A 14,935-nucleotide genomic window follows, 5' to 3' on the forward strand; every position below is an offset into this window, starting at 1 on the left:
TGCCTTCAAGCTGAAGCTTATTTAGCTTGGCTTATCTGGTGCTGCTGTAGCAACCATCAGTCTCCAGGCAACTGAGGCACATTGACCTCTTCGTTGAACTGAGTGTAGCACTACTTCAATTTAGCTGCCTGAGACAATAGTAATGGTGTTGGGTGTGAGAAGTGTGAAATTTTTCTACTCTGTATGCAGTGTGAAGAATAAATACAAATATTTAGGTGAAGCTGAATGTTTAGGTTTGGCTTGAAAACGATTTCAGATTTACCTGGTGTGTGCTTTGTTAGGAGCTGCCAAGTTCCTTGCTGAGGCAGGGCCCTGTGTCAGATGTTGAGGGTCTTGCAGGCATTGGCAATGCTGCTGCTTTAGGTGGGTTTGTCCCTCAAGTAGCAAAGACTGTTGAGGTTTAATGGAAGGTTAAAGTGTCAGTGATTGTGAACAAATTTATTATCACTGTTTTGAAGTTATAGGTTATCTAGAAAGTAGTTCCTTTGCTCTTCAATCCACGATTTGCCATGCCACAAGTGTCTGGCTTCCTTTGGAATGCTCCCATGAAGCAAACAGATTACAATATGGGTATACTGGGTTTATTTCCTAATCAAGTCATTCTTCCTGCTAGGCAATAGGAGAGTGGAATTGTGATTCCTGATTTACAGGTAAATGGTCTTGAGGCAAACAGATTCTTGGGTGCAGTACTGCTCCCATTGTCTGTGGAGAGCACGTGCAGGTTAAGTGCTAAGAAGCCAGAGGTAGATAGAAAGAATGGAGGAACGAACTTGAGGTAAAAGAGGTTTGTGTTGATGTGGTAGCTGTGTTTTCAGATTGATCTGTGGGGGAGGTGGAGGAATCCCAGGCTCTGGTGTCTGTAAAGCCTCCTTTTTAAACAGACACACACAACAACCAGCAGCTAGACAAAAACAGCTCTTAATGAGGTAGCATTTTAGCAAGGTTTTGTACAACTATCTTTGTGTGTGCATCTAGTTTGTGACTAAATAGATTTGAATTGGTTAAAATGTTACCTGATTTCCAGGTTAGTTAATGTGGAAGGGATGAGTAAACTGGTAGTACAGTTGGGGGTATAGCTTTTTTTTCCACATTATTGGAAGATAGACCATCTACCCATGTGGTTTTTAATGACTTGGTGTGCCCTTGTTGTACACTGGGCAGAGGTATAAATTAGTTTCTGTAGGTGTGCCATTAATTTTTCATTCTGCCTTTCAAATCCCACTGTGCTTCCCAGTTGCATTCATTCATGCTCCTCTTGGAAAATACTTGAGTGCTGCTGTTTGAAGGTTAGATATTTTGGTCTAATTGAAGGGATTTATTTGTACATTTGATCAAACCAACTGATTCTCAAAGACAGTGTTTATCTACTTGTTCATGAGCAAGAGTCTTCATTACAGCTAGAGGCTGAAAGTGATATTTTGGTTAGTACCATAAAAAGTACTAATGATGTGAATAATGTATCCATAGGCTGATTTTTGTGTGTGTCATGGATACAGATTTTAATTACAATAATTTGTATGTTTGTAATTAATGCTCTTTTTGATGGAGAAGTTGCCTTTTTTGTTTTTCCTCTAACACATCACAAACACTTTTTCTGATTTAAACTTTTCCAGCCTCCTAATTAAACTTTTAAATGAATGCTTTTATTTCAGCCAGGTAGTGAAAACATTTATTGTAAAATTGCACCTTGGTTATCTGTGTTAAGAAAAAACCCCAAACTTTAAGGACTTGATTGACAGCCAGCTGAAGATGAGCCGACAGTGTGCTCAGGTGGGCAAGAAAGTCAACAGTGTCTTGGCCCGTATCAGGAGTAGTGTGACCCCCAGGTCCAGGGCAGTGGTTGTACTCGGCACTGGTGAGGCCACACTTTGAGTCCTGGGTTCAATTTGGGTCCCTCCCTCCAAGAAAGACATTGAGGTGTTGGAGCAGGTCCAGAGAAGGACAACAAAGCTGAGGAAGGGCCTGGAGAACAGGTTTGGTGAGGAGCAGCTGAGGGAACTGGGGGTGTTTAGCCTGGAGAAAAACATGCAGAGGAGAAACCTTCTGGCTCTCTACAACTCCCTGAAAAAAGGTTGGAGCCAGATGGGGGTAGGGCTCTTCTCCCTATCATCAATTTGTAGGCCAAGAGGAAATGGTCTCAAGTTGCCCTGGGGGAGGTTTAGGTTGGAGATTAGAAGCAACTTCTAATTGCCCAGGGTTTTCAGCCACTGAAACAGGCAGGTGGTTGATTCATCATCCCTGGAGGTGTTTCCAAGAGGCATAGATGTGGTGCTGAGGGACATTGTTTAGCCTCAGCATTGGTAGAACTAAAGAATGGTTGGACACAATGATCTTAAAGATCTTTTTTAATCAAAAGGATTCTGTGACTTCCAAGTGCTTGGATAGTTCTGGTGTCAGTATGGGTTGGGTTATGTTGTATTGTTTCTGTAGGATGAACAAGTGAAAGACTACAGTGGGTATTAGAGGTTGGTTCACCTTGGTGATGAATGTGTGCTAGCAGGTGAGTTGAGGTTAGCTGTAAAAAGCAGACTTTCCACATGCAGTCATCAATAGTGCTGCAGGCTGATTCAGTCAAGAAGTCAATACATTTGCTTGGAAATTAATTGTGTTTAGCTTACAACTACAGAAGAGAAAGCATAAAATTAAAAATAAGTAACTAGAAGTATCTGGTTAGTTAAAACATAGAGGGGTGTTTACCCTGCTGCATTTTAATGTCACTTTGGATTGTGCTAGTTGACTTGAGAAGCGACATGAAGAAATGTGGAAACAGCATTTTATTCAGGATTTTCTGTGGTGTCCTCAATTCCACCTGCATTTTTGGGCACCTGGAAAAATGAACAGGAAGTTAGATTTTTGGTGTTGCTGTTCAATTTGTCTAATTGGAAACTTTTAAAAGTGGAAATTCCAAGCACATTTCCTATTTGTGGTGAAAGCATTCAAGAGTTGTGTTGAAGCAAGTGCTGCATGAAGAGCTCTCGATTGGACAGAACATCCTTTTTGGCTTCCTAGAAATTCGGTTGTATTGCTGCAGTTAGCTGCAGCCTGCCCAGCTGTGCTGCCATCCCTGATCAACAGCCAACAGAATTCAGAGGAGAGTGGCTCCCCCATACAAAGTTAAAGGTGGTAACAAAAGTTGTGCTGTTGAATAGAATAGAACAGAATAGGTTGCTCCCTTTTATTCTTGCACTTTCTTCCTGTTGCACTGGATACCCAAGAAAAGCCAACTGTTACCTCTCCCTGTAGTGTAACCGGCCTTAAAAATTCCAGGGGTAAAAGCTAAGCTAGGAAGCATAAGGCCAGGTTTCTTTTACTGCTGTCACTTGATAGGCAGCTTGTTCCACCTCTCAAGAAAAGCAATGAATTTATATAGCTGTGTGTTATCCATCTTTGCCATTATGCAGATAGCATTGGGATGGGGTGGATGGCATTAATGCCTTTGACTATTTAATCTCACTTAATTGTAATGGAGATTTCCATTTCAACACCATTTTCAGTAGTACTTTGTTCAGAGATATGTTACTTGCCAGTGACCAAAACCCATCAGCTTGAGAAGACTTCTAGATGAAGTAAGGTGATGTTAATATTTGGTTTAGTGCTTGAATTCTCTTCTGTATTCATGACGCTGGACAAATGCATGGAAAGCATTAGTGACATCTCAAAAGTGTAGTAGAAAGCTCAAACAAAATTGAGCTTTCAACTTCATCTGCATTGGTTTGGGTGGTGTTTTTAAATACTATTTACAGTAGTAGCTGGCCATAAGTGATAGTTACTGGAAATAGTTACTGGTAATATCTAGTGCTCTTGATTTCGTTACTTAGTGTTAAGGAGCAGTTTTGTGTTTCTATCACAGTATTGTGCTGTGATGAATAACCTAGGAGGACTGGTAAATGGGATGACCCCAACCATATCAATCTGGCACTCATACTTCAAGGATATAGACAGTGCAGTGGTGTGTTTGTATTTTAAACAAGAAGTAAAGATCACTTTTAAAATTACTATTGACAAATAGGTCTTGGCTCAAGTAGGTAATTAGGTGATCTGTCACTAACTGTAAAGCAGAATCAAAATATAAGGCACAGCTACAACACAGCAGTGACTGTTTTTGAAGCAGAGGGGAAAAGGGTTGGTGATTGGATAAAAACTGATGAAGAAGCTGTCTTGGTATTGGCTGTCCTAGCCATCCCTGTTGTCCTATCCTGAAAGGAGGAGAGTTCAGTAATGGTTTAACTACTATTAAAATCCCTCCCCTTTCTTTATGGAAACTCAACTGCAGGCATTTCAGCATTAGCCTAAACAATAGGTTTGAATATGTTAAGCCCCTAACAATTAGGGAGCAGTTTGGGGCATTGAATAATGTGGAATGATGCAATTGAACCTGACAGCTTCAACAGTCAGCCTACTCATGGGACCCAAAAGTTGTTCACACTTGGTTTCATCTCTCATCACACACCCAGTACTAAAACCTTACTGGTGTGAAGCTGAGGCAGAAATGAGGCCTGTTATCAGAAAATATTTCATAGCTTAAAACCTGCCTGGAGCAGTGGAATAGCCACTCTCAAAGGCTTTTGAGACCTAGTCCAATTGCATACAGCTAAGTATGGTCTTATTTTTCTCCATTTAGTTTTTATTTCCTTAAAGAACCTGTAACTTCTGAAATGAAGAAACTGTTTTCCCTAGAAACTTAAGTGGACTTCCAGTTATGAACGGAAACAAGTGTCAGCTTGGGAATCTTTGTAGTCATCCTGTCCAGTAAAGTACCAGACAGAAAACTGTTCTCAGTATTTCAGAGGTCATTTATATGTACAAGCTAAGTTTAGTTAACTTGCAAGTCTTGCTCTTTATTTAGAGGAATATATTTGCCCTGTCTTTCATGCTGTAGAGGAAATGTTTTTAAGCATCAATCAAATATCAATCATTTATTCTTATTACACTGGGGCATCCCATGAATTACAGGGTATCGTCCTTCTGTGCTGCTCTGCTGCTTATTGCTTTACTGATTTATTGAACATGCCATAAATGAAAGCAGTGTATTCCAGTCCTCTACGTGGGCTTAAACCCTTGTGCTCAAATCGTTTCAGGAACATTTGCTGCCTTTTCAAAACAAATACTTAGCAGTCTCTTTATTTTACGAGTTCCTGCGTTTTGATGATGTATTGTGGCGACCATTTAGACGGAATCAGCTGAAATAAAGAGTCCTACAGCTTTAAAAGTTCTGCATTTTGGAACATGACCTTAATCTGTATTGACAGGATGATTGTGCATTTTTAATACATGCTTGCTACAGCTTGTTTCGCCTGGGAGTGAAACACGAAGCTCCCGTTTCACCTTTAAATAAATGCAGTACCCCCTCCACCTCTTCTTCCCTGTCAGGTGAAGCTGTCACCTGCATAAGGAAGCTTCACAAATTGTTACTCTTGTCATTGTGCATTGCCATTTAAAAATGGGAATTTGGGGAAGCTTTTTGCTCACCTCCAGCTTACTTGAGCAGCTTTATTAAGGTGACTTCTCCCAGTGAGAGTCGCATAGGATAAGCGATGGCACTGGAGCTCTTGTAGTTCGAACTTGTTGGAGGACACCTTTACCATGATTCTAAATGGTTTAAGTCTAGGGTGAAAAAAGTTCTTAGATATTGTTTAAGTCATGCTAAGTCTTTTGATCTGTGATACCAAGCCACTTAGCAAACTTGGTTTAATTCCTTTGATGTCTGTTATTTCGTGTTGTGATGGTTACTCAGCAGACTCTAGCAACTCCTTTCAAGACACTTGGATACTTTCAGAAAGTTCTTAAAACTCAGTCAAATAAACACGCGTTCTCCTTGCTGACTGTAGCTGCCCTGTCATCACAAAGTGGTAGCTGGTTGCTATTGCACAGTTTCAAGCAGCCTTGCAGTGAATTCCTTGAAGTGTAGCAGTTTATAACATAAGCAGTGCGCTTCCTTTAATTAAGAGAAGTCTTCTCCAGAAAGAGGACCTGGTGCTTGTTGTTGGCTGTGGTTTTGTTTCTTTTAAAGCCCAAACTGTGTTAATGCTTAACCTCAGTTTATTTAAATGGAGTGGATATGTATTTTCACATTGCTGGTCTCACCTCTTAGACGTGAAGGCAAATAAAGGATAAGGAATATTTCATTCTGTAAGGTTTCTTCAGCTAATACATCTGACAACAAACTATCTTGGTTTGTTGAAGTTTGGTTTGTTTTCTGAGAGGAGAACAGCAGAAGGTTGCTGGTGAATGGTGTAGCTGAATGGGAATCGTGCTGCAGAAGTTCACGAAGGGAGAAAGCAGAAGCTGCGCACTATTGCTGCCTTCATTGGTGTCACAGCACTCACAGCCCGTATGAGCTGTTACGCCTGGGTAGCTGGACGTGCCTGCATCGTTTTTAAGACTTACAAATAGTTCAGATTAATTCTATTAAACAAGTACAATGCTTTAGAGGAAAGAGAGAGAAAAAAAGGCCTAACAGCCAGACGAGATGTGAAAGTGTGGTTCTGTGTCTCGCAGTCCTACACAGGCCTGCAGAAAAAGTGAGAGGATCGATCATTGTAAGTCGTCACTTGTGGCTTTTCCTAACTTTGTGACAGTAGAGAAAAGTTGAGTTTCAAGCACAATTTCTCATCAGTGTGTAGTAAATAAAGCATCATTGAAAACAGTTGTGTGAATTCATAAAAGTCCATTCATCAAGTTTAATATGTTGGCGGAAAGCCAGAACTTAATGGTAGTGTGTGATTCTTTCCAGAGACATAGTTTATACTCTGTAATATTTTGCTGTAATAACCAGCATGTTTTCCCCCGTCTCCTGTGTGCAGTTACACATGTCAAAATGTCCCACAAATTGAGTTCCTCGCTCTTCACCTTTTTTCCCCCCACCCCTTCCTTTTCATTTTTTTTTCAGAAGTTTCCTCTGTTTAGATTTTCCTAAAAGATGCATTTTTAAACCCCTGATCACCCAAGTTGTGTATCTTGAGTTTCCCCCTCCCCCCTCCCACACTGCAGCCTTTTCTTTGCATCAGGTAGGAGGATGCCTTTTTCAATAAGCAGCCATACTTGGTTTGTTTTGCTTTTGGTTTTTTTGCTCTCGTGGCCTGTCTCTGCGACTCACCATTTTGCACAACTCTTTTCTTCGAAAGAGGAAAGAGCATAAGCAGCCAAGGAAGAAGGTATTTTTATTGCCTTGGATTATGCAAGATTTTGGCCAGTCTCCTTAGCTTCATCTGTTTAAGGGTTCATTTTCGCTTGTTTGGCACAAGTCCCAGCAGAGACCTTCAGAATTGTGGTTAGCAACATGAATGAACACAAACTTTGGGAGCTCTTCAATAAGTAGAGCTGGCCAACTGCCAAAAATACAGTTCCTTATATGGGGGTCAGGGCAAAGCTGTGATTCGGTGAGCCCCCTATTGTATAGAAAACATACTTGTAATGGCTGTTTGCCTTCTTTAAAATAAAAACAAAACAAAACAAAAAACCACCAGGCTCCCAAGTCTATCAAAATAGGAAGTAACAAAATAGTGTGCAGGTTTTACTAATGACGGAGCAGAGCAAAGGAAATATGGCTCTGTGTAGTTAAACTGTAGAGCTGAAAGTTGGACCTTTTGACCTCCACAGCCGGCTTGTGATGTAAGGAACCCCAAGCATTTGTGAGACATCTGTTGTCTACCTGCCCTTATTTTGTAAATGGTTTAATAAGATTAAATAATTAGGAGGATAACCACATGGTCGCCGTGCTCCGAAGTCCCAGCACTGAGCGCATACTTCAGGGCTGCAAGGGAGCTCTGCCCATCCTGCTCTGCTGTGCTGCTTTTGAAATGCAGCTTAGGTATTTTTAATATTTGCTACAGTCCTATCATTTTTTTTTTTTTTAAGTAGAAGATTTTTTTACTATTATTAAGAGCTCTTGCTGACAACAAGTAAAACACGCTTTAAAGCCTGGTGTATTTTCCAAGAGCTGCAGTTCTGTTTCTGTACTCAAATGGAAGATCCATTCCCTCCCCCCCCCCCTTTTTAAATACATAAAGTCTTAAACCATCAGTCAACTTAAAAAGAAGTTTGTGCACTGGGAAGGCTTCTTTAAAAATGTATTTAGCGTTTCTCCCCCTTATTAAAAAAGGATTCAAGTTGTAACTGATTTCTTGCAGGCAAACACCCTCCCTGGATCTTCGCTCAGTCTGCCTCCATCCCACATGTACGGCAATAGGCTGAATCCCAGTTCAGCGATGGCAGCACTTATAGCTCAGTCTGAGAACAGCCAAGCAGGTAAGCTCCCCCTGCTGCTCACAGCCAACAGGCGACTTGAAACGCCCCAAGCTTTTTGAAACGATTGCTAAATTTCGGGTTTGAACTCCGCCCGGCATTTGGTTATTAAACATCCACGAGAAGTTGGTGCGTTGGAAGCAGCTTCTGGGCTGTGCCGCCGAAGGGCGCGGGGTGTTCTGCCTTTTTCTCTTCTTCTTCTTCTTTCCTTTTTTTTTTTTTTCCCCCAGTGTCTGAAATGTAAATGTTTAAGCAGAGCCATCAGCAGGCAGGAATGCAACAATGTCTCCTGTGACTTCTGTGATTGATGTGTTCAGTTCCCAGCTCTTTTGCAAGGAGAGTGAGGCAGCTCTGGGTTCTGCCGTGGATAGTTTAAACCTCGATTTGCATAATTCATGAAATTGCGTTGCATAGGAGCGCGTGTGAAAGAGATCCTGCCAGGGAACTTGGGCACGTTTCATAATCCTGTGAATATTTACCGCTTGGCAGTTTGTACCCTGGCTCTCCTCGGCGGCCTTAATGAGCCTCTGGCTTTGCTTTGTTTCATTCCCTCCGTAAGGATTTGTTGACATGTCGTAGTAGTCATGCCTGTTTGGGGGAAGGGAATGAGTTTAGCAGTTTACCAAGAATGGATCAGTCATGTCTTTGCCCTCCAAGAGGTCGGAGGTCGCTTGACTCAGAATAGGGGGAGGGCAACCTTGAAGGGGGCAGATAGGGTTATTTTATTGAGAGGCCATAGGGAAAATAACCCTTTTGAGTCCTTCCAAGCAAAACGTTTTCGTATATTTAATGAGGCCTTTTTTTGTTTGTTTTACTACCTTTTTAGCGAGGGACTTTCCTCTGCTTCTGCTTATAAATAGGAATTAGTGAATTACACGCCTTCATAAAGTTTTCAGTGAATCTGCAGAATAATGTGGGCTTGTTAGGCTGCAGCGGCAAGTTTAATGCCTTCTGCGTTTTATGAGCGGGCTTGGGATGCAAAGCGTTAAAAAAACACAGAGCATCAGGATTTGCTGTGATAAGCATACAGATTAGCTGTCCACAGCTGTGATTCATTACTTTCACCGTACAAATTAAAAGTGGCTGAGGGGAGGGCACTGCAAATGCAAACCACGCTTCTGTGCTGTAAAACTGAAAGGAATGAAAGAAGTGAACATAATCCATGGCCTGGTACAGCCTCAGAAATGTGTAAGGACAACACCTTACACGCTACAGTTCAGCAATCTTAAACGAGTTGCGCATTCAGACCTCGGCGGTAACCTGCAGATGGGAGTTGAGATTTGAAGGCATTTTCCAAATATCTGCATCAGCTTTAAAACTGTTACCTAAGAAGAGTCGATTTATCAGCTGTGAAATATTTACACTGCAGATCAAGATCTCGGAGATAACAGCCGAAGCCTTGCTGGCAGAGGAGGCTCACCCAGAGGAAGTCTCTCGCCACGGTAAGCGTTATTTACATTGGAGAGGGCAGGCAGAGGAAATGTTTTAAGATCTGGAAACTTCACTGTCTTTTGTTCTAGCAATACATAAGTGCTTTAAAAGCATAGCTACATGTGTGTGTGTATGCACACGTTGATTTTTATAGAGATCTATCAGTCTGAAAACCCCCAAACTTCCTATGTCCAGAGAGCTAAAAATGTGCTGAAATTTACCTTTGTATTAACTGAAATCAGGTTTACAAATGAAGGACTTTGCTTGAGACACGGAGAGTTGCTTTAGAGGGATTTATCTGTCACTGAATATCTATCATTTAATCCTGTCCTCTCACATGTATGACCATTGTCATATTTTTATTCCTATCTGCAAAAAAATTCCCCAATTCCAAAGACTTAAGCTCCGGTGATTCCAGGGACAGGATGGTCTGACGTTAAATATCAGTAAAAACGTCAAACAAATAATTTTTCTTCCCTTTCCTTCACAACTTCAAAATGTGCAACAAACCTGCTCTTTTTTTTTTTTTTTTCCCCCTTTTGTCCTGCTGCAATTCACCTCTGCTACAGAAGGGTGACATAAAAATTCTGCTGGAATGGTATCACATGGTTTTATTTTCAAATGCATGCTGCTAAAATTTCAACCTCGTGTTTAAAATCCTTACAGGAATATTTCCTGTGTTTGTAAAGTGACCCCCAGTTTTTAAAGGGCTTTATTTTTCCTACTGGATCCCACATGAATTACATTATTTTTTCCTAGTGTTAGGACTTGATTTTGTTGTTGTTGTTTAATTTGGGGTCTAACCATGGGGATTTTATATTGTGAAGGATTTTAGGGTAGCTGACAATGCAGTAGTTACACAGAGCGTTGTAACAATGGATTTGATTGTTGTAGCGTGTGTGTGCCACAGTAATTTATAACAAGTATTGCCAAACTAGATAATTCAATGTACGTGCCTGGTGGTGTTGATCTTGTATTATGTTCCTTAATTAATCAGAAGACTTCTTGTTGAATGGGCTGAGATTATCCATTATAATTGTTAGGTATTATTACCTAGTCATGAGCTGGCTTTTTAGCTGTCCAATACGTGTTGTTACTGAAGCAATAAATCTACAAATGGGTTTAGACTGTGTTCACAGTATCCCTGGATGTACATTAGCATCCCACTCTCTATATAAATAAGGGACATGTCTATATACATACAGACAAGTAAGGGAAGAGAATTTTGGAAAAGAAAATGCTCAACAATTAGGAAGTGACAGTTTCATTGTATATTAAGTAGGCTTCTTATGCATGCACTTTATGGCAATTTTGTTATTGCCACCTAGGTTAATAAGCGAAGGCCTGGTCTGTGCTGGCTTTGCCAGTAGGCCTGGTCTGTGCTGGCTTTGCAGTGGGCCTGGTCTGTGCTGGCTTTGCCAGTAGGCCTGGTCTGTGCTGGGTTTGCAGTGGGCCTGGTCTGTGCTGGCTTTGCCAGTAGGCCTGGTCTGTGCTGGCTTTGCAGTGGGCCTGGTTCGTGCTGGATTGCAGCAGGCCTGGGCTGGTTTAGACTTAGAATACTTGAGAAGCTGAGCTTCTAAAGTGTGGTGCTTCTGTGGAGTGTATGTTCAGGGTATGTACAGTTCAGTATTTATAACCTGGCCAAAATGAATCTGGTTTTGATGGGAGTGGCAAAGGAGAGCTGTGTGATACAAAGGCCACCTCAGTCCACAATTGCAGAGCTTGCTTCAGTGTGTGGAAGTTGTAGCACTGTGCAGAGAGTAGATGGCTTCTGCACGGCAGAAAGGTTGTTCAAAAAGAAGTCAGCAAAAGGAGGGGGAGAAATCACTGCTGCAGTTCCAGCACTGAAAGAAGGAAAAAATTAGTCTGAAATACCTGGGATGTTAAAAACAAAATAATTCAGAAAGCTTACCCATTCAGCTAAGTTCAGCAGTCTGGTTTGTGTGATGGGGAAGATCACACATATGTTGACATGCATGTGGTGACTGCCCACATTGCCCAGTTCAATAAGTAACTTGGGATAGTTAAAGTGCAGATTCTAGTGAAGAAAAAGCTCACTTTAAAAACCTGCTGTCGGAAAACTTTGTGACTCTGAATGTTACCTGCTTTATCTGTTGCTATTGCAGGTCCTGACTATTCCCTTTGAAGCTTATGAGATATATAAATAACACACTTCTCTGAAAGAGCCATATACCTCTCCAAGAGCTGCTTAAAATAAAAACACTTGCAGAAACCATTGTTGGCTGTGCATGCTGCAGTCTCTTCAGAGAAGGACATATGTGACTCATGAGCTGCAGGGTCATTTCTAATTCAGACTGTTACATCTTTGTACCCCTATATAGCCATAGTGTTTGATGTTTAAAGCTGTCATCTTAAAAATGTTCATATATACGAGAAACACAAACATACCTGGTGACGTGAGCTGGTTCTGTTTTGCAAAGGAATTGCTGCTTTTCCCAAGGTAGCACTTAAACTTCTTTTACCCCTCCATGCTTCACCTTAGATTTAAAACTGTGTTATGTAATACCTGAACTGAAAGTGACATGTGTGCTTATATCTATGTGTGCAGTATTGCTTGCAATTAATACTCTTAAGAATGTGAATAACTCCACCCCAAATTTAAACAAAAAACGTCTGCGAAAGTAAGCAAGGTATGAAACACGAGACAAGGGATTCCCACTTCAGTGACAGCATCAGACTTGTGCATTCAGCACACTTACAATCCTGTTGGAAACTCTGATCGGCTACTATTTGGAACAGGGATTCAGTCTTGGTATGCAGGCACTGTGTCACGTCTAATGGCTGAGGTGGGCGTTCAGCTGGAAGAGGATGAGAGGACGGGTTGACTAATACTGCGAGACAGGAAAATCTAGATGATGGTTTTCTTTCCCCTCCTTCTGTTTGGGTTTCCAGTGCGGGATTGCAGAGGTTACACACTGGTGTGTTGCTTTGTTTCTGCCTTCACGAAACGGATAGGACACAGTCCTAAGCCCAGCGAGAGTTTTCTCGGCGCAAGCTGTTAAAAATCGCATTAGGCACCCTCCAGAAGCACGCAGGGGAGGGAGGCTGTGGGGGGTTTCTCTGTTTGTTTTCTGGTTTGGGTTTGGGGGGGATTTTTTATGTTTTTTTTTTTTTTAAATTTAATTTTTTCTTTTTTAAAGTGTATGGTTTTGTGGCATGTAGTACATCTGTTCAGAATGTTTCTGCATAAGCCTCTTCCTTATCACTTTAGCACATCATATAAACAACTAGTTTTAAGGCTGGTTTTGCCATGCCTGCGCTGAGCTGTTCAAGGCTGCCGAGTTGTCATCTCTTGTCAAAAAACACTACCTTGGTTACCCATTCACCAGGGCTTTTTGTTTTAACAAGTGGTTTTCTCCTTTCATCCTGTATGCAAAGGAGGAATTATTTATAAATACTTACACAGCTCTTAAGTCACCTACTTAAAACCTTTCCTCATAAAAGTCGCTTTGCTCTGGTGCCTGCAAAATGCTTGACAGTCATTAGGTAGCTAATGTGCTGTGACCACTGCTTATTACACTAATCATAATTAACACACTGATTTCCTGAGCTCTTTATGTTGTCCAGTACTGGGACCATGGTGGTCTTGCTGGTAAGTTTACACTACGTGTAGAACAGTACAGCTGTGATCCTATGATGGCACCATTAGTACCAATACATAAGAACCTGAGTCTCAGCTTACTGGAGTCGATTTAAAACCCCCAAACAACAGCAAAGCAAAGTCACCAACCAGCCTTTAATGGGCTTTGGTCCTGTGTGAGGAATGGGACCGTGCATACATGAGGCCAGAGTCGTCAGACAGAAATACACCAAACATCTGGTTTTGCTCACAGGTTAGATTTTGCCCCATCCAAATGCAGAACCTGAAGGTTTAATTTGCTCCTGAATGAGCAAAGATGTGGCAGAGGGATTACTCGTTGAACTACCTGTGATCCTGACTGAGAAAGGAAGCATGACAGAGGATAGCTTCACCTTTCCTTGCATCCCTTGTAAAATACTTTCAGAGTCCCACAAAAACCTACTCTTGCATGATTCTTTGTGGAAGTTGGGCAGTGGAATTACATTTGGCCTTTTTACATGGGAGTCTCATTGCTAAGCTCACTTTTGGAGATTGTTTTTATCTTCCTGGTTGTCTCTGGACAAGCTTTGAAGTCTTTATTTATTTATTGTTATGAAGCCAGGTGCTGTAAGTATCCATGCACACTGGTTTCCTGCTGTATAATGGAATGGAGTGCTGTTTGTCAGTCAGGTATGATGCTAGGTTGTGTGCAAGGAAAGGTTATTGTGTGCCTTCTCAGTGTAAATTCTCATGCTGTGAAATATTACATCTTTATTAAAGCCTTGGCAGTGGCAACCAGGAGATCTTAGTGATTTTGATGAATTAACTTTGTCTTGGAAGTGTGAGGTATGTAGGTGCTAAGGGCTGATAAAAGGTAAGAAACTGCAACAGCCTTGTGCTAAGACATTTCCTTCCCTCCTTTTCTTTAACCAATAAACTGCAATGTTTTCCACAGATCCCCTGTAAGCAGCTTGCAGATTCGCTATGATCAATCAGGGAACAGTTGCGGGGAGAACTTGCCCCCGGTAGCAGCCAGCATCGAACAGCTTCTGGAGAGGCAATGGAGTGAAGGACAACAGTTTTTATTAGAGCAAGGCACCCCTAGTGACAGTAAGTACTCACACTCTCTTTATTACTGCTTTTGTTAACTCTTTTATTCAGAACTGCTGTTCAGTGCTTGCCCAAGAATTCAAAAAGAATGTGTGTGCCGCTGGTAACAGAGCGGGGACTGCAGTGCTCACTTGTGACATAGCTTTCAATGCAGCACGTGGCTTCAGGAGGCTGCCAGAGAGTCCTCTACAATCTTCTGCATTTTTATGGATGGGGGCAGATTGTGCCATGCAAGAGGAGGTCCCTTGCAGATCCAGCTGGTCGGTGGCACAGTTTGGAAACGAGTGCTGGGCTCTCAGATCCACTGCTGTAAACAGCAAAGCACAGCCCCTCAGACTGCTGTGGATGGTGGGACACAAATGGGCAGGACAATTGTTTGTCATTCTGTTTTACCTTTTTTCTTTTCTTCCCCTCCCCCCCCCAATCTAAACTGCCTACTTCAGTTGCTGTTTGTAAGAAAACATTCACAAACGTAAGGCAGGTGTCCTGCTGGGCTTTCCCATCTTGATTTTGTTCTGTGTTGCTCCAAGTTGTGTTTAATAGAGTGGAATAGTCCGAAAATGAGTATGT

General features: G+C 41.7%; 1 protein-coding gene across 5 annotated transcripts in view; it reads left to right on the forward strand.

Annotated features, from left to right (window-relative positions):
- Positions 1 to 14,935, forward strand: part of MLLT10 (MLLT10 histone lysine methyltransferase DOT1L cofactor) — a 121,174-nt gene that overhangs the window by 95,168 nt on the left and 11,071 nt on the right. For all 5 annotated transcript variants that reach the window (XM_009909062.2, XM_009909063.2, XM_054171182.1 and 2 more), the window contains 3 exons: positions 8,130 to 8,247; positions 9,614 to 9,686; positions 14,211 to 14,365. In XM_009909062.2, the coding sequence (XP_009907364.1) occupies positions 8,130 to 8,247; positions 9,614 to 9,686; positions 14,211 to 14,365 (346 nt within the window). The remainder of the gene's footprint in view (positions 1 to 8,129; positions 8,248 to 9,613; positions 9,687 to 14,210; positions 14,366 to 14,935) is intronic.

Source organism: Dryobates pubescens, chromosome 21 (genome assembly GCF_014839835.1).
Source record: "Dryobates pubescens isolate bDryPub1 chromosome 21, bDryPub1.pri, whole genome shotgun sequence".
NCBI lineage: Eukaryota > Metazoa > Chordata > Aves > Piciformes > Picidae > Dryobates > Dryobates pubescens.